This window comes from Thalia democratica, chromosome 2 (genome assembly GCF_965202585.1).
Source record: "Thalia democratica chromosome 2, ktThaDemo2.hap1.1, whole genome shotgun sequence".
Classification (NCBI taxonomy): domain Eukaryota; kingdom Metazoa; phylum Chordata; class Thaliacea; order Salpida; family Salpidae; genus Thalia; species Thalia democratica.
In genome coordinates this window covers 3034090-3053820 of record NC_139166.1, presented here as the reverse complement: position 1 = coordinate 3053820, position 19731 = coordinate 3034090, and the positions used below count along the sequence as shown (strand labels likewise).

Here is a 19731-nt window from a genome sequence, read left to right as displayed (position 1 = left end):
TTTAATGGTTAAAATACAAATAAAATCATTAAGAGTTAAAATACTTTATTTCGATTAATAAACAAGAAAAACTTTTCTGCAAACGCAAATAAATTACTGTTTACAATTTTTAAGAAAATCAGAACTTTAGTGGTAAACAAATAACAGATTACTAAACGAAGTTAAACAGTTTACTACTTTCTAAAAACTAAAAACCATAAATATTTCGTATTTAAAAAATTTTTTGCCACTGTCTAGCTTTTTATTTTTGACATTTAAAGTTTTTAAACCTAAACATAATTTTGTAAAACAGATAGATATATATTACCTGAATTATATAAATTAAGCTATTCTGGAGTTATTCTGTCAGAAAGATTTTGACGACTTTTGGCAACGAATTTTCCAATTTGTTAGTAAATACTTTGATGAGTCTTTAAAAAAAAAGGGTTTAGTAACAATTGTACTAAACTTTAATTAAAAAGAAGCATTTTTATTTTATGCGAAAACACTTACTAAGTGTTTGACTGAACTTAAATTGAAACTAAAGTATTAAGCTAAAATATTCCGTTGATCACATAAAATTTAACGAAAGTTTATTTCGTGTGGATAATAAGGAAAGAAACTAAAAAGTTAATATTTATAATTATAGAATGCAACTTAACAACCAAATGCTTTTTAATAATGAGTTTTGAATCATTAGTTATCGATTAAAATTTATTTTTTCACGTCAATTTGTTTTTTTTCCGGTCATCCGTGTATAACTTTGCAGATGTTTCGAAAACAAGTTGTGTAAGCTAAATATAAGCTTTAATTAAAATTACTTCCTCCAATTTAAAAGCTTCAAATTTTTGCAAGTTTTAGTGCAATCGCGTTGCTGGAACCAAAAAAAAATATTTGAACCGCAAAGTCGACTTGAAAGAAACCTTTCTGCTTCAGTTCATTTTGAGGTTTATATGACTAAGCTTCTATTGTCCTTGATTTCAGCTAATTTTTCCGGATATTTATTTGCAGAAGTGATAACAATAAAGCATTGTAGAAAGTTCAGCCGCTAATTTAACTTGAAAGAAATTTTTCTGCTCAAAACCGTAAAGCATTGTAGAAAGTTTAGCCGCTAATTTAACTTAAAAGAAATTTTTCTGCTCAAAACAATAAAGCATTGTAGAAAGTTCAGCCGCTAATTTAACTTAAAGGAAATTTTTCTGCTCAAAACCGTAAAGCATTGTAGAAAGTTCCGCCGCTAATTTAACTTAAAAACTTTTTCTGCTTAAAACCATAAAGCATTGTAGAAAGTTCAGCCGCTAGTTTAACTTAAAAAAATTTTCTGCTCAAAACCGTAAAGCATTGTAGAAAGTTCAGCCGCTAATTTAACTTGAAAGAAATTTTTCTGCTCAAAACCGTAAAGCATTGTAGAAAGTTTAGCCGCTAATTTAACTTAAAAAATATTTCTGATCAAAACCGTAAAGCATTGTAGAAAGTTCAGCCGCTAATTTAACTTGAAAGAAACTTTTCTGCTCAAAACCGTTAAGCATTGTAGAAAGTTCAGTCGCTAATTTAACTTGAAAGAAATTTTCTGCTCAAAACCGTAAAGCATTGTAGAAAGTTTAGCCGCTAATTTAACTTAAAAGAAATTTTTCTGCTCAAAACAATAAAGCATTGTAGAAAGTTCAGCCACTAATTTAACTTTAAAGAAATTTTTCTGCTCAAAACAATAAAGCATTGTAGAAAGTTCAGCCGCTAAGTTAACTTAAAAACTTTTTCTGCTTAAAATCGTAAAGCATTGTAGAAAGTTCAGCCACTAATTTAACTTAAAAGAAATTTTTCTGCTCAAAACAATAAAGCATTGTAGAAAGTTCAGCCACTAATTTAACTTGAATGAAACTTTTCTGCTCAAAACCGTAAAGCATTGTAGAAAGTTCAGCCGCTAATTTAACTTAAAAGAAATTTTTCTGCTCAAAACAATAAAGCATTGTAGAAAGTTCAGCCGCTAAGTTAACTTAAAAACTTTTTCTGCTTAAAATCGTAAAGCATTGTAGAAAGTTCAGCCACTAATTTAACTTAAAAGAATTTTTTCTGCTCAAAACCGTAAAGCATTGTAGAAAGTTCCGCCGCTAATTTAACTTGAAAGAAATTTTTATGCTCAAAACCGTAAAGCATTGTAGAAAGTTCCGACGCTAATTTAACTTGAAAGAAATTTTTCTGCTCAATACCGTAAAGCATTGTAGAAAGTTCAGCCGCTAATTTAACTTAAAAGAAATTTTTCTGCTCAAAACAATAAAGCATTGTAGAAAGTTCAGCCGCTAAGTTAACTTAAAAACTTTTTCTGCTTAAAATCGTAAAGCATTGTAGAAAGTTCAGCCACTAGTTTAACTTGAAAGAAATTTTTCTGCTCAAAACCGTAAAGCATTGTAGAAAGTTTAGCCGCTAATTTAACTTAAAAGAAATTTTTCTGCTCAAAACAATAAAGCATTGTAGAAAGTTCAGCCGCTAATTTAACTTAAAAGAAATTTTTCTGCTCAAAACCGTAAAGCATTGTAGAAAGTTCCGCCGCTAATTTAACTTAAAAAAATTTTCTGCTCAAAACCGTAAAGCATTGTAGAAAGTTCAGCCGCTAATTTAACTTGAAAGAAATTTTTCTGCTCAAAACCGTAAAGCATTGTAGAAAGTTTAGCCGCTAATTTAACTTAAAAAATATTTCTGATCAAAACCGTAAAGCATTGTAGAAAGTTCAGCCGCTAATTTAACTTGAAAGAAATTTTTCTGCTCAAAACCGTAAAGCATTGTAGAAAGTTTAGCCGCTAATTTAACTTAAAAAATATTTCTGATCAAAACCGTAAAGCATTGTAGAAAGTTTAGCCGCTAATTTAACTTGAAAGAAACTTTTCTGCTCAAAACCGTTAAGCATTGTAGAAAGTTCAGCCGCTAATTTAACTTAAAAGAAATTTTCTGCTCAAAACCGTAAAGCATTGTAGAAAGTTTAGCCGCTAATTTAACTTAAAAGAAATTTTTATGCTCAAAACAATAAAGCATTGTAGAAAGTTCAGCCACTAATTTAACTTTAAAGAAATTTGTCTGCTCAAAACCGTAAAGCATTGTAGAAAGTTCAGCCGCTAAGTTAACTTAAAAACTTTTTCTGCTTAAAATCGTAAAGCATTGTAGAAAGTTCAGCCGCTAATTTAACTTAAAAGAAATTTTTCTGCTCAAAACAATAAAGCATTGTAGAAAGTTCAGCCGCTAATTTAACTTGAAAGAAATTTTTATGCTCAAAACAATAAAGCATTGTAGAAAGTTCAGCCGCTAATTTAACTTAAAAGAAATTTTTCTGCTCAAAACAATATGGCATTGTAGAAAGTTCAGCCGCTAAGTTAACTTAAAAACTTTTTCTGCTTAAAACCATAAAGCATTGTAGAAAGTTCAGCCACTAATTTAACTTTAAAGAAATTTTTCTGCTCAAAACAATAAAGCATTGTAGAAAGTTCAGCCGCTAAGTTAACTTAAAAGAAATTTTTCTGCTCAAAACAATAAAGCATTGTAGAAAGTTCAGCCGCTAAGTTAACTTAAAAACTTTTTCTGCTTAAAATCGTAAAGCATTGTAGAAAGTTCAGTCACTAATTTAACTTAAAAGAAATTTTTCTGCTCAAAACCGTAAAGCATTGTAGAACGTTCAGCCGCTAATTTAACTTAAAAGAAATTTTTCTGCTCAAAACCGTAAAGCATTGTAGAACGTTCAGCCGCTAATTTAACTTGAAAGAAATTTTTCTGCTCAAAACGTAAAGCATCGTAGAAAGTTCCGACGCTAATTTAACTTGAAAGAAATTTTTCTGCTCAAAACCGTTAAGCATTGTAGAAAGTTCAGCCGCTAATTTAACTTGAAAGAAATTTTTCTGCTCAAAACCGTAAAGCATTGTAGAACGTTCAGCCGCTAATTTAACTTAAAAGAAATTTTTCTGCTCAAAACCGTAAAGCATTGTAGAACGTTCAGCCGCTAATTTAACTTGAAAGAAATTTTTCTGCTCAAAACGTAAAGCATCGTAGAAAGTTCCGACGCTAATTTAACTTGAAAGAAATTTTTCTGCTCAAAACCGTTAAGCATTGTAGAAAGTTCAGCCGCTAATTTAACTTAAAAGAAATTTTCTGCTCAAAACCGTAAAGCATTGTAGAAAGTTCAGCCGCTAATTTAACTTAAAAAAATTTTCTGCTCAAAACCGTAAAGCATTGTAGAAAGTTCCGCCGCTAATTTAACTTGAAAGAAATTTTTCTGCTCAAAACCGTAAAGCATTGTAGAACGTTCAGCCGCTAATTTAACTTAAAAGAAATTTTTCTGCTCAAAACCGTAAAGCATTGTAGAACGTTCAGCCGCTAATTTAACTTAAAAGAAATTTTTCTGCTCAAAACCGTAAAGCATTGTAGAACGTTCAGCCGCTAATTTAACTTGAAAGAAATTTTTCTGCTCAAAACGTAAAGTATCGTAGAAAGTTCCGACGCTAATTTAACTTGAAAGAAATTTTTCTGCTCAAAACCGTTAAGCATTGTAGAAAGTTCAGCCGCTAATTTAACTTAAAAGAAATTTTCTGCTCAAAACCGTAAAGCATTGTAGAAAGTTCAGCCGCTAATTTAACTTAAAAGAAATTTTTATGCTCAAAACAATAAAGCATTGTAGAAAGTTCAGCCGCTAATTTAACTTAAAAGAAATTTTTCTGCTCAAAACAATAAAGCATTGTAGAAAGTTCAGCCGCTTAGTTAACTTAAAAAAATTTTCTGCTCAAAACGTAAAGCATCGTAGAAAGTTCCGACGCTAATTTAACTTGAAAGAAATTTTTCTGCTCAAAACCGTTAAGCATTGTAGAAAGTTCAGCCGCTAATTTAACTTAAAAGAAATTTTCTGCTCAAAACCGTAAAGCATTGTAGAAAGTTCAGCCGCTAATTTAACTTAAAAGAAATTTTTATGCTCAAAACAATAAAGCATTGTAGAAAGTTCAGCCGCTAATTTAACTTAAAAGAAATTTTTCTGCTCAAAACAATAAAGCATTGTAGAAAGTTCAGCCGCTAAGTTAACTTAAAAAAATTTTCTGCTCAAAACCGTAAAGCATTGTAGAAAGTTCCGCCGCTAATTTAACTTGAAAGAAATTTTTCTGCTCAAAACCGTAAAGCATTGTAGAACGTTCAGCCGCTAATTTAACTTAAAAGAAATTTTTCTGCTCAAAACCGTAAAGCATTGTAGAAAGTTCCGCCGCTAATTTAACTTGAAAGAAATTTTTCTGCTCAAAACCGTAAAGCATTGTAGAACGTTCAGCCGCTAATTTAACTTAAAAGAAATTTTTCTGCTCAAAACCGTAAAGCATTGTAGAACGTTCAGCCGCTAATTTAACTTGAAAGAAATTTTTCTGCTCAAAACGTAAAGCATCGTAGAAAGTTCCGACGCTAATTTAACTTGAAAGAAATTTTTCTGCTCAAAACCGTTAAGCATTGTAGAAAGTTCAGCCGCTAATTTAACTTAAAAGAAATTTTCTGCTCAAAACCGTAAAGCATTGTAGAAAGTTCAGCCGCTAATTTAACTTAAAAAAATTTTCTGCTCAAAACCGTAAAGCATTGTAGAAAGTTCCGCCGCTAATTTAACTTGAAAGAAATTTTTCTGCTCAAAACCGTAAAGCATTGTAGAACGTTCAGCCGCTAATTTAACTTAAAAGAAATTTTTCTGCTCAAAACCGTAAAGCATTGTAGAACGTTCAGCCGCTAATTTAACTTGAAAGAAATTTTTCTGCTCAAAACGTAAAGCATCGTAGAAAGTTCAGCCGCTAATTTAACTTGAAAGAAACTTTTCTGCTCAAAACCGTTAAGCATTGTAGAAAGTTCAGCCGCTAATTTAACTTAAAAGAAATTTTCTGCTCAAAACCGTAAAGCATTGTAGAAAGTTTAGCCGCTAATTTAACTTAAAAGAAATTTTTCTGCTCAAAACAATAAAGCATTGTAGAAAGTTCAGCCACTAATTTAACTTGAATGAAACTTTTCTGCTCAAAACCGTAAAGCATTGTAGAAAGTTCAGCCACTAATTTAACTTGAATGAAACTTTTCTGCTCAAAACCGTAAAGCATTGTAGAAAGTTCAGCCGCTAATTTAACTTAAAAGAAATTTTTCTGCTCAAAACAATAAAGCATTGTAGAAAGTTCAGCCGCTAAGTTAACTTAAAAGAAATTTTTCTGCTCAAAACAATAAAGCATTGTAGAAAGTTCAGCCGCTAAGTTAACTTGAAAGAAATTTTTCTGCTCAAAACCGTAAAGCATTGTAGAACGTTCAGCCGCTAATTTAACTTAAAAGAAATTTTTCTGCTCAAAACCGTAAAGCATTGTAGAACGTTCAGCCGCTAATTTAACTTAAAAGAAATTTTTCTGCTCAAAACCGTAAAGCATTGTAGAACGTTCAGCCGCTAATTTAACTTGAAAGAAATTTTTCTGCTCAAAACGTAAAGCATCGTAGAAAGTTCCGACGCTAATTTAACTTGAAAGAAATTTTTCTGCTCAAAACCGTTAAGCATTGTAGAAAGTTCAGCCGCTAATTTAACTTAAAAGAAATTTTCTGCTCAAAACCGTAAAGCATTGTAGAAAGTTCAGCCGCTAAGTTAACTTAAAAAAATTTTCTGCTCAAAACCGTAAAGCATTGTAGAAAGTTCCGCCGCTAATTTAACTTGAAAGAAATTTTTCTGCTCAAAACCGTAAAGCATTGTAGAACGTTCAGCCGCTAATTTAACTTAAAAGAAATTTTTCTGCTCAAAACCGTAAAGCATTGTAGAACGTTCAGCCGCTAATTTAACTTGAAAGAAATTTTTCTGCTCAAAACGTAAAGCATCGTAGAAAGTTCAGCCGCTAATTTAACTTGAAAGAAACTTTTCTGCTCAAAACCGTTAAGCATTGTAGAAAGTTCAGCCGCTAATTTAACTTAAAAGAAATTTTCTGCTCAAAACCGTAAAGCATTGTAGAAAGTTTAGCCGCTAATTTAACTTAAAAGAAATTTTTCTGCTCAAAACAATAAAGCATTGTAGAAAGTTCAGCCACTAATTTAACTTTAAAGAAATTTTTCTGCTCAAAACAATAAAGCATTGTAGAAAGTTCAGCCGCTAAGTTAACTTAAAAGAAATTTTTCTGCTCAAAACAATAAAGCATTGTAGAAAGTTCAGCCGCTAAGTTAACTTAAAAACTTTTTCTGCTTAAAATCGTAAAGCATTGTAGAAAGTTCAGCCACTAATTTAACTTAAAAGAAATTTTTCTGCTCAAAACAATAAAGCATTGTAGAAAGTTCAGCCACTAATTTAACTTGAATGAAACTTTTCTGCTCAAAACCGTAAAGCATTGTAGAAAGTTCAGCCGCTAATTTAACTTAAAAGAAATTTTTCTGCTCAAAACAATAAAGCATTGTAGAAAGTTCAGCCGCTAAGTTAACTTAAAAACTTTTTCTGCTTAAAATCGTAAAGCATTGTAGAAAGTTCAGCCACTAATTTAACTTAAAAGAATTTTTTCTGCTCAAAACCGTAAAGCATTGTAGAAAGTTCCGCCGCTAATTTAACTTAAAAGAAATTTTTATGCTCAAAACCGTAAAGCATTGTAGAAAGTTCCGACGCTAATTTAACTTGAAAGAAATTTTTCTGCTCAATACCGTAAAGCATTGTAGAAAGTTCAGCCGCTAATTTAACTTAAAAGAAATTTTTCTGCTCAAAACAATAAAGCATTGTAGAAAGTTCAGCCGCTAAGTTAACTTAAAAACTTTTTCTGCTTAAAATCGTAAAGCATTGTAGAAAGTTCAGCCACTAGTTTAACTTGAAAGAAATTTTTCTGCTCAAAACCGTAAAGCATTGTAGAAAGTTTAGCCGCTAATTTAACTTAAAAGAAATTTTTCTGCTCAAAACAATAAAGCATTGTAGAAAGTTCAGCCGCTAATTTAACTTAAAAGAAATTTTTCTGCTCAAAACCGTAAAGCATTGTAGAAAGTTCCGCCGCTAATTTAACTTAAAAAAATTTTCTGCTCAAAACCGTAAAGCATTGTAGAAAGTTCAGCCGCTAATTTAACTTAAAAGAAATTTTTCTGCTCAAAACCGTAAAGCATTGTAGAACGTTCAGCCGCTAATTTAACTTGAAAGAAATTTTTCTGCTCAAAACGTAAAGCATCGTAGAAAGTTCCGACGCTAATTTAACTTGAAAGAAATTTTTCTGCTCAAAACCGTTAAGCATTGTAGAAAGTTCAGCCGCTAATTTAACTTGAAAGAAATTTTTCTGCTCAAAACCGTAAAGCATTGTAGAACGTTCAGCCGCTAATTTAACTTAAAAGAAATTTTTCTGCTCAAAACCGTAAAGCATTGTAGAACGTTCAGCCGCTAATTTAACTTGAAAGAAATTTTTCTGCTCAAAACGTAAAGCATCGTAGAAAGTTCCGACGCTAATTTAACTTGAAAGAAATTTTTCTGCTCAAAACCGTTAAGCATTGTAGAAAGTTCAGCCGCTAATTTAACTTAAAAGAAATTTTCTGCTCAAAACCGTAAAGCATTGTAGAAAGTTCAGCCGCTAATTTAACTTAAAAAAATTTTCTGCTCAAAACCGTAAAGCATTGTAGAAAGTTCCGCCGCTAATTTAACTTGAAAGAAATTTTTCTGCTCAAAACCGTAAAGCATTGTAGAACGTTCAGCCGCTAATTTAACTTAAAAGAAATTTTTCTGCTCAAAACCGTAAAGCATTGTAGAACGTTCAGCCGCTAATTTAACTTAAAAGAAATTTTTCTGCTCAAAACCGTAAAGCATTGTAGAACGTTCAGCCGCTAATTTAACTTGAAAGAAATTTTTCTGCTCAAAACGTAAAGCATCGTAGAAAGTTCCGACGCTAATTTAACTTGAAAGAAATTTTTCTGCTCAAAACCGTTAAGCATTGTAGAAAGTTCAGCCGCTAATTTAACTTAAAAGAAATTTTCTGCTCAAAACCGTAAAGCATTGTAGAAAGTTCAGCCGCTAATTTAACTTAAAAAAATTTTCTGCTCAAAACCGTAAAGCATTGTAGAAAGTTCCGCCGCTAATTTAACATGAAAGAAATTTTTCTGCTCAAAACCGTAAAGCATTGTAGAACGTTCAGCCGCTAATTTAACTTAAAAGAAATTTTTCTGCTCAAAACCGTAAAGCATTGTAGAACGTTCAGCCGCTAATTTAACTTGAAAGAAATTTTTCTGCTCAAAACGTAAAGCATCGTAGAAAGTTCAGCCGCTAATTTAACTTGAAAGAAACTTTTCTGCTCAAAACCGTAAAGCATTGTAGAAAGTTCAGCCGCTAATTTAACTTAAAAGAAATTTTCTGCTCAAAACCGTAAAGCATTGTAGAAAGTTTAGCCGCTAATTTAACTTAAAAGAAATTTTTCTGCTCAAAACAATAAAGCATTGTAGAAAGTTCAGCCACTAATTTAACTTTAAAGAAATTTTTCTGCTCAAAACAATAAAGCATTGTAGAAAGTTCAGCCGCTAAGTTAACTTAAAAGAAATTTTTCTGCTCAAAACAATAAAGCATTGTAGAAAGTTCAGCCGCTAAGTTAACTTGAAAGAAATTTTTCTGCTCAAAACCGTAAAGCATTGTAGAACGTTCAGCCGCTAATTTAACTTAAAAGAAATTTTTCTGCTCAAAACCGTAAAGCATTGTAGAACGTTCAGCCGCTAATTTAACTTAAAAGAAATTTTTCTGCTCAAAACCGTAAAGCATTGTAGAACGTTCAGCCGCTAATTTAACTTGAAAGAAATTTTTCTGCTCAAAACGTAAAGCATTGTAGAAAGTTCCGACGCTAATTTAACTTGAAAGAAATTTTTCTGCTCAAAACCGTTAAGCATTGTAGAAAGTTCAGCCGCTAATTTAACTTGAAAGAAATTTTTCTGCTCAAAACCGTAAAGCATTGTAGAACGTTCAGCCGCTAATTTAACTTAAAAGAAATTTTTCTGCTCAAAACCGTAAAGCATTGTAGAACGTTCAGCCGCTAATTTAACTTGAAAGAAATTTTTCTGCTCAAAACGTAAAGCATCGTAGAAAGTTCAGCCGCTAATTTAACTTGAAAGAAACTTTTCTGCTCAAAACCGTTAAGCATTGTAGAAAGTTCAGCCGCTAATTTAACTTAAAAGAAATTTTCTGCTCAAAACCGTAAAGCATTGTAGAAAGTTTAGCCGCTAATTTAACTTAAAAGAAATTTTTCTGCTCAAAACAATAAAGCATTGTAGAAAGTTCAGCCACTAATTTAACTTTAAAGAAACTTTTCTGCTCAAAACAATAAAGCATTGTAGAAAGTTCAGCCGCTAAGTTAACTTAAAAGAAATTTTTCTGCTCAAAACAATAAAGCATTGTAGAAAGTTCAGCCGCTAAGTTAACTTAAAAACTTTTTCTGCTTAAAATCGTAAAGCATTGTAGAAAGTTCAGCCACTAATTTAACTTAAAAGAAATTTTTCTGCTCAAAACAATAAAGCATTGTAGAAAGTTCAGCCACTAATTTAACTTGAATGAAACTTTTCTGCTCAAAACCGTAAAGCATTGTAGAAAGTTCAGCCGCTAATTTAACTTAAAAGAAATTTTTCTGCTCAAAACAATAAAGCATTGTAGAAAGTTCAGCCGCTAAGTTAACTTAAAAACTTTTTCTGCTTAAAATCGTAAAGCATTGTAGAAAGTTCAGCCACTAATTTAACTTAAAAGAATTTTTTCTGCTCAAAACCGTAAAGCATTGTAGAAAGTTCCGCCGCTAATTTAACTTGAAAGAAATTTTTATGCTCAAAACCGTAAAGCATTGTAGAAAGTTCCGACGCTAATTTAACTTGAAAGAAATTTTTCTGCTCAATACCGTAAAGCATTGTAGAAAGTTCAGCCGCTAATTTAACTTAAAAGAAATTTTTCTGCTCAAAACAATAAAGCATTGTAGAAAGTTCAGCCGCTAATTTAACTTAAAAACTTTTTCTGCTTAAAACCGTAAAGCATTGTAGAAAGTTCCGCCGCTAATTTAACTTAAAAGAAACTTTTCTGCTCAAAACCATAAAGCATTGTAGAAAGTTCCGCCGCTAATTTAACTTGAAAGAAATTTTTCTGCTCAAAACCGTAAAGCATTGTAGAAAGTTTAGCCGCTAATTTAACTTAAAAGAAATTTTTCTGCTCAAAACAATAAAGCATTGTAGAAAGTTCAGCCGCTAATTTAACTTAAAAGAAATTTTTCTGCTCAAAACCGTAAAGCATTGTAGAAAGTTCCGCCGCTAATTTAACTTAAAAAAATTTTCTGCTCAAAACCGTAAAGCATTGTAGAAAGTTCAGCCGCTAATTTAACTTGAAAGAAATTTTTCTGCTCAAAACCGTAAAGCATTGTAGAAAGTTTAGCCGCTAATTTAACTTAAAAAATATTTCTGATCAAAACCGTAAAGCATTGTAGAAAGTTCAGCCGCTAATTTAACTTGAAATAAATTTTTCTGCTCAAAACCGTTAAGCATTGTAGAAAGTTCAGCCGCTAATTTAACTTAAAAGAAATTTTCTGCTCAAAACCGTAAAGCATTGTAGAAAGTTTAGCCGCTAATTTAACTTAAAAGAAATTTTTATGCTCAAAACAATAAAGCATTGTAGAAAGTTCAGCCGCTAATTTAACTTGAAAGAAATTTGTCTGCTCAAAACCGTAAAGCATTGTAGAAAGTTCAGCCGCTAATTTAACTTAAAAGAAATTTTTCTGCTCAAAACAATAAAGCATTGTAGAAAGTTCAGCCGCTAATTTAACTTGAAAGAAATTTTTATGCTCAAAACAATAAAGCATTGTAGAAAGTTCAGCCGCTAATTTAACTTAAAAATTTTTTCTGCTTAAAATCGTAAAGCATTGTAGAAAGTTCAGCCACTAGTTTAACTTGAAAGAAATTTTTCTGCTCAAAACAATAAAGCATTGTAGAAAGTTCAGCCGCTAAGTTAACTTAAAAACTTTTTCTGCTTAAAACCGTAAAGCATTGTAGAAAGTTCAGCCGCTAATTTAACTTAAAAATTTTTTCTGCTTAAAATCGTAAAGCATTGTAGAAAGTTCAGCCACTAGTTTAACTTGAAAGAAATTTTTCTGCTCAAAACCGTAAAGCATTGTAGAAAGTTTAGCCGCTAATTTAACTTAAAAGAAACTTTTCTGCTCAAAACCATAAAGCATTGTAGAAAGTTCAGCCGCTAAGTTAACTTAAAAATTTTTTCTGCTTAAAATCGTAAAGCATTGTAGAAAGTTCAGCCACTAGTTTAACTTGAAAGAAATTTTTCTGCTCAAAACCGTAAAGCATTGTAGAAAGTTTAGCCGCTAATTTAACTTAAAAGAAATTTTTCTGCTCAAAACAATAAAGCATTGTAGAAAGTTCAGCCGCTAATTTAACTTAAAAGAAATTTTTCTGCTCAAAACCGTAAAGCATTGTAGAAAGTTCCGCCGCTAATTTAACTTGAAAGAAATTTTTCTGCTCAAAACCGTTAAGCATTGTAGAAAGTTCAGCCGCTAATTTAACTTAAAAGAAATTTTCTGCTCAAAACCGTAAAGCATTGTAGAAAGTTCCGCCGCTAATTTAACTTGAAAGAAATTTTTCTGCTCAAAACCGTAAAGCATTGTAGAAAGTTCCGCCGCTAGTTTAACTTGAAAGAAATTTTTCTGCTTAAAACCGTAAAGCATTGTAGAAAGTTCAGCCGCTAATTTAACTTGAAAGAAATTTTTCTGCACAAAACCGTAAAGCATTGTAGAAAGTTCCGCCGCTAATTTAACTTGAAAGAAATTTTTCTGCTTAAAACCGTAAAGCATTGTAGAAAGTTCAGCCGCTAAGTTAACTTAAAAACTTTTTCTGCTTAAAACCATAAAGCATTGTAGAAAGTTCCGCCGCTAATTTAACTTGAAAGAAATTTTTCTGCTCAAAACCGTAAAGTATTGTAGAAAGTTCCGCCGCTAATTTAACTTAAAAGAAATTTTTCTGCTCAAAACCGTAAAGCATTGTAGAAAGTTCAGCCGCTAATTTAACTTGAAAACTTTTTCTGCTCAAAACCGTAAAGCATTGTAGAAAGTTCAGCCGCTAATTTAACTTAAAAGAAATTTTTCTGCTCAAAACCGTAAAGCATTGTAGAAAGTTCCGCCGCTAATTTAACTTGAAAGAAATTTTTCTGCTCAAAACCGTAAAGCATTGTAGAAAGTTCAGCCGCTAATTTAACTTGAAAGAAATTTTTCTGCTCAAAACCGTAAAGCATTGTAGAAAGTTCCGCCGCTAATTTAACTTGAAAGAAATTTTTCTGCTCAAAACCGTAAAGCATTGTAGAAAGTTCAGCCGCTAGTTTAACTTGAAAGAAATTTTTCTGCTTAAAACCGTAAAGCATTGTAGAAAGTTCCGACGCTAGTTTAACTTGAAAGAAATTTTTCTAAATAAAAACGTTTTCGATGTTTTTTTTCACTGAATGCTTTCAACACTCTCGGTTTCCGCATAGCGTGAGAGCAAGCGCTCAGAAAGAGCATATAAACACGAGCTCAATTCAATTTGCTCACAATTTGACGATGAACACGAAAGTAGTAATTTTGGTTTTTTTCATCGAAGTTTTCCACGTTTCTGCCGACAGTTGCCACCAGTTTTCTGTCTGCAGCAACGATCCCTCGGACTCCCGAGGCCCCCAAAACCCGGTTAAAAGGGGAAAAATGGGGGCGAGGGGGAGCAAAGGAGAAAAGGGCGAAAGGGGCTCGGACGCGATGTTGGGCAACAAAATGGACGAAATTGAGACGAGAATGGCGACACTGGAGGGAGAAAATGCAAAGCTGAGGGAAACGATCGGTGAAATGAACCGGACCGCGTCGAAGCAGGAAGAAAGTATCAACAAGCTTGAAAAATTCATCTCGCAATTAAATGGTTTGTTTCATTAAGTGTTAAAATGGTTGTTAAATTTTCACAGTTAAATATAATCTGCTGTTGTTTGTCTTTAGATCAAGTAGCTAGCGCAGTTCTAAGCCAAGAAAAGAAAGCAAGACACTTAAAAAAAATTGTGGACAAGCAATCGAAAGAAATTTCTACAATTTCCGACATCACTTCAACTATTTCAGGTTTTTTAAAAGTTTTTAGTTTATACCTACAGTAAGAGTTTTTTGAATCATCTCTAATTTTACTAGTGATGTTTTTTTGATATTTGTCAACAGTTATTCAAATAACGATTTTTTTCAAATGTGCTGCTGAGCTTTGAGAATTTATTTTTTCAGAATTAAAGGCTCGATGTGATGTTCAACGTTCGACACGTCTCAACACAGAAGCAGCTACAACAGTACGTTCAACTAACAGTACTGCTGCAGAAACATCAGCAACTACTGTGGAAACATCAACAACTGCTGTAAAAACTTCTGAGATTTCTTCAACAGCTACAACCGCGAAAACATCTGAGATTCCTACAACAGCAACAACTGAAGAGACTTCGAGTTAGTTAACTTTTTAAATGTTTCAAAATTTGTACAAAGTTAAATAGTACCTCTAGTCCGCTATAACTTCAATGCAATTGAGTTAAACTAAAACTTTTTTTGTTTTTAATCTTAAAATTGGAAAATAACCTTTAGAAAACTAATATCTAAATAGAGATTTAAAAAAAAATATATTTACTCATAACGGTTGATAGAAATAATTTTTTACAACAGGACTAAACTAAAAAAACTGTCAAGAAAAACTATTTACTTGAATCAGACGGTGGTTGTTTAGTGAAATAGAAAAAAAAAGCTTACTATTTTGAATGTTTTGTAAAAAATTACTACCAGTAAAATTTATTAAAAAAAAAAACTTTTAATCAGATGTACTACTTAATTTTATTAAAGGAAATTATTACAGTGTATTGAAGTTTTAAATGTTTAAAATACATACTGAATATATCTAACATTTAATTAAAATTAAAGTTAAGTACCAAACTAAGATTAAAAACTTTATAAAATTTCATTGGTGTAGTTTTTTTTTTCGGAAAACGATCGTTACAAGCAAACTGTTTAGTTGAGAAATTTTTAAAACTAGTTGTCTGTCAGTAAATGAGTTTCAATTAATACTAATTTAAAAATGCACATATAAGAAATTAATTAAATAACAAAGAAAATTTAAATTACATTAAACAAAGTAAAGTACTATTTAAGAAACAAATAACCAACAGAAAAATTCGAAGTTGTCAGACAAAGAATGAAATGGGAGGCAGCGAGAAGTTATTGCAAAGAAAGATCTGGAGACCTCATACAACACGACCCAAGATTGTTGACTCGAAGTGGAAGAGAGTTAGTTGCTTAAAATTTAAATTAATTCAATTATGTTCACATTTAAAGTCTTGATAGACGCTTAGGTTTGAAAAAAAATTCAATATAATTTGAAAACTTTCATAACATGAAATATTTAAGTAGTTTTATTATTTTTTAAAATTAGTTATTAACTTTTTCATCCAGTCTAATAAAAAAAAATCTCGCATCAACTTTTTTAGTACGGTTAGAAAACCAAACAGAGTATGAGTAAACAATTTCAGCCAACTTAGTTGTATTATAGCACAAAATAATAAGTGTAATTATATTAATTTATTATAAATCAATTAATTAAAATTTCTAGTGAAATTTCCGAAGAACTAGGATTGACGCTTTATAATCTATACCACACGGGAATCAGGAGAGATGAGAAGAACACCAACATCTTCAGGAGGAGCAGCGACGGAGTCCAGGTTAGCTTAGAGGGATGGTATCCTAATGACTATCCTTATAGCGACGATGGTTATGATTTTATGTACTGGTACTTATACAATGACTCAAACAAAAATACCATTTTTAACCAATCTGATTACTCACGTTACTTTATTTGTGAGTACTAACTTTGTTTGATCCGAACTTGTTATTTTTCAAACAAAAAGCATTTACTAAATATAAATTAAAAATTCTATAAATCATTAAAGACTACGTTAAATAAAATTAATTCAACAAAATTTTATTAATAAATTCTATTATCAAATGCTTCAAGTTTTCTCTTCTTACAAAAACAAACAGTAATATTTTCTTATCAAAGTTGTTTGCCTCTTATAATTTAAGATGTTAATTTTATTATCCTATTGTGTTACATAGTAATTCAAATTTTTTATATTTCTTTAAAATTAAACAAGCAATATTTTGTTAGTTTTAATGTTACCTATCGTTTTATCTGCTTATATTACAACAAACCAAAAATATTTTTCAAATCCAAGCTATTTGCCTCTTATAATATAAGATGTCAATATTATTTGTTTTTTATTTACTACTCGAAGTGATTTCTTTTTGTATTACAACAAATCAAAGTATTCTAACTTTTTGAAAGCTGAATAAACACTATATTAAAAAAATTGTATGCTATGTAATTAATAATCTAACAAAAAAAAAACGTTTAACGAAATAATTTTTATTTTTATAAGACAACATGGTATACTTGTGACATCAAATTTATAAATAAAGTCACAAAAATCAAATAAAAATCACAGAGACTATCAAACTATTACTAATGGTTGTAAATAAATTTATACTAATTTGTTTTAGATTTAAATTCAATATTTTTTTTAATCAGGTATCAAAGAATTGTGTAACTTTTAAAAGAGTCAGGTTTTTTATTCTAAGCAGAAAAAAGTCAGAAAAAATTTGAGCGCATTGAAAAAAAAATAAAATAAAAAATAAATTGACATATAATTGAGACGAAATAACGAAACAAAAAAAAAAAAAGTTCACCATAACATATTCGGTAGATTATAAACTAAAATATTTTGCTCGTAAAAATGTGAATTTTTTATATTTGATAACAATTTAATTTAAGTACCAAAATTAATTATTATTTTATTAAATAAAAATGCAGCTGTGCTGAAAAGTTAAACAAAATTTGAATTCAGTGTAAAAAAAAACATTTGTTTCTCAACATAAAACTGTTTTTGAGGTGAAATAAATAACCTAGCAACTACACACTGAATAAACCTTTTTATGACGTCATAACGAAATGATTACATCATAATTGCGTCATTAATGAGCTCAGATGCCCAAGTTTTCCTGTAAATTGAATATTCGAGTAAAAAAATTAATAAAATCTTCATAAAAAAATAGTTATTTGATTGTTACTTAAAAACTGTATTTAATTTTAGTTATTAGTATTTTTGATATATTTGTAGATATCATACTTAAATAACTTGTAAACAAGAATTTTTGATTGGAATTATTTTTATAATCGTTCAAGTAACTTCTCATAATTTAATTAATAAAGTATAATATAAAAAACACCAAAAATCATAACTTTTTTTTTCTTAATTTAAACAAATTTTTAATTTTGTAATCAATTAATAAGTAACTTGTGTTTAGGTTTAAATTAAATAAAATTTTAGATTATAAAAATTATGGAAACATGACAAATTTTTTTAGTGTTAGTTGTTAGAAAAGAGATAATTTTTAAATTACAGCAAAGTAATATTTAAGATCTTAGAACTTTTTTTTTCTGGATGTTATTATAATAAGTTCTTCTAAAAACTTCTTAAGTAAAAAACTTTAAATTATAATTTCTGTACATCAAGCCGAAAAAGAATGTGGAAACATATTTTGACATGTATCAAACAGAAATAAAAGAAAGTTTATTTTTTGGTCAGTTTCATAAAGATGAATTTTGATATGTATTGAAGTTTTACAATTCTAAGTAAATTTAAATGTTAAAATAAAAATCCATCTCTTTATTAAAATCATACTGAATTTTAAAGAAAAAAGATAATTGATTATTGTTTTCTGAAACCATTTAGTTTTTATTAAGGGCATTTAAGGGGTAAAACTATTTTTTATACAAGTTGGTCTTTTTTTTCGAGTTTTAATCAAGCTTACTATTTACTTAATTTTAATATTCAAATAACTTTTCAAAATATAGCAGGTTAAAGTTAGAGAGTACAATAGGTTGCTAATGGGAGTAAAACTAAAAATAAAAATAAATTAAATTACTTAAAATCCATATCTTCCTAAGTTTTAGAGTTAATTATCTAATTTTTAAGAAATGTTTCTTAAAACTCTTAAAAAAATGTGTAGTATATTTTTTCAAATTGACAAAATTACTGAACTCCAGCCAAATTAATTGTATATATTATTACTTATTAAAATAACAAAGTATACAATCAAATATTTTTACTTGTTTAGCCTTATTTAGGGTGGCCACTTGTTTTTGGCAAATTTTCTCCAGGTTTTAGAAAGTACGCATTTTTGAGTCTACTTTTAGTTGGAAATTTAACTTGAGGTTAAAACTGTGTTAAATATTATATCAATATTAAATGATTAATGTAAAGCTACTTTAGTTGTGTTTTAATAAAGAAATAATTTGATAATGACCAAAATTTTTAATCTATATGATAGATTTTTAGCGTCAAATCAAAATTTTATTACTTAACATGTAATTTTTTTTTAAATTCCAGGTATATCCAGGTTTTTCAATAATTTTTGTTCAGAACTCAAGATTTTTTTAATCCTAAATTGTCAAATTTTAGGTTTTCAGGATTAGAGGCCACCCTACTCATTATAAAACTTCGAAAACCTACTTTGCCAAATTAATTGTTTAACTTCAAATCATTAAATTTTATTACAAAGCAATGCTTCACTTAAACGAGATCTTATTTAATTAAATTTTATTATTAAGTGAAGATCTCTTAAGTCATAAGTTAAAAACTACAATTGAAATGTTAAAAGTATACAATTTAATTATAAACTTATTACCAATTACCATCATAACAAAAAGAAACAATTATAAAACAGTTTCATTAATTTAACCTCATTGTAGAACTCTGACATCTATAAAACCAAAATGTTTATATGAGATATTATTGTTTTTAAAAAAAAACAAATAAATAACTATGAACAATTTTTACCTGTAAAGCCTCATAAATCTGAAAATATTCCATTCAAATTATATAATCCTCCATTTAATCAGTTCCTCTTTCGGCCTCTTTTATCTGTTCAATAGCAATTACGTTCCTCTCTTTAGTCATAATACATTATTTGTTACGTCATAATGTAAAATGTTACGTCATAATTTGTGAAATGTTAAATTATAATGTTTGGTGTTGGTCCTAATATTAAAATTTTACAAATGACGTTGAAAATTTGAGTTTTAACATTTCAAAACAATGTATTAGAAAGTAATTTCAAAAGGCAATCATTAAAAAAAATATCTGAAAACTATTTTCTGATTGTGATTTAAAAAAAAAATATTTATTGGGGTAAAAACAAATTTGACAGAGTAATATATCCGAAATAGAGATTGAAAATTAAGATTCTATTATTTCAAGAAACACAATTACAATGTTTCACCGCAAAGCGGATTAAATTAAAAATTATCTACATAAAAAATAAATTGATATTTTTTCTTATCTCAAAACTAAGTTCTAAAAAATGTGCAGTTCCAAAGACTACTTTGTTAATAAATAAATACCATTTTGAATTTAATAAAAGTAACAAAAACTAAGTTTACATTTTTTATGTTTGAAAACAGTTTCTAATTAAAGATAGCTGGCCGATAACACCTTACTACAATAATTACTACTTATGATATTTAAACAGGTGGTAGAAAGTAATGTGAAAATCTACTCAACAGTTTTTAAAGGCTTGAATAAAACATAGAAATTCACAAAATAACAATAGAAAGTAAACAACAGTTAAACTTTCGAACAATTATCTAAATATATTTTTTAATAACCGGTTTATTTAAGTGTTTCAAGACTTTAGTTTGTAAGATAAAGTTCATATTCTATTTATCTTATCT

General features: G+C 29.5%; 1 protein-coding gene across 1 annotated transcript; it reads left to right on the top strand.

Annotated features, from left to right (window-relative positions):
* Positions 1–13149: 13149 nt before the first annotated feature.
* On the top strand, positions 13150–16139 carry LOC145829202 (uncharacterized). The gene is made up of 5 exons (XM_082936937.1): positions 13150–13845; positions 13920–14036; positions 14190–14402; positions 15113–15230; positions 15553–16139. Exons 1-5 carry the CDS (start codon positions 13386–13388, stop codon positions 15806–15808), a joined length of 1164 nt encoding a protein of 387 aa, XP_082793063.1. The 5' UTR covers positions 13150–13385; the 3' UTR covers positions 15809–16139.
* The last annotated feature ends 3592 nt before the right edge of the window (positions 16140–19731 follow it).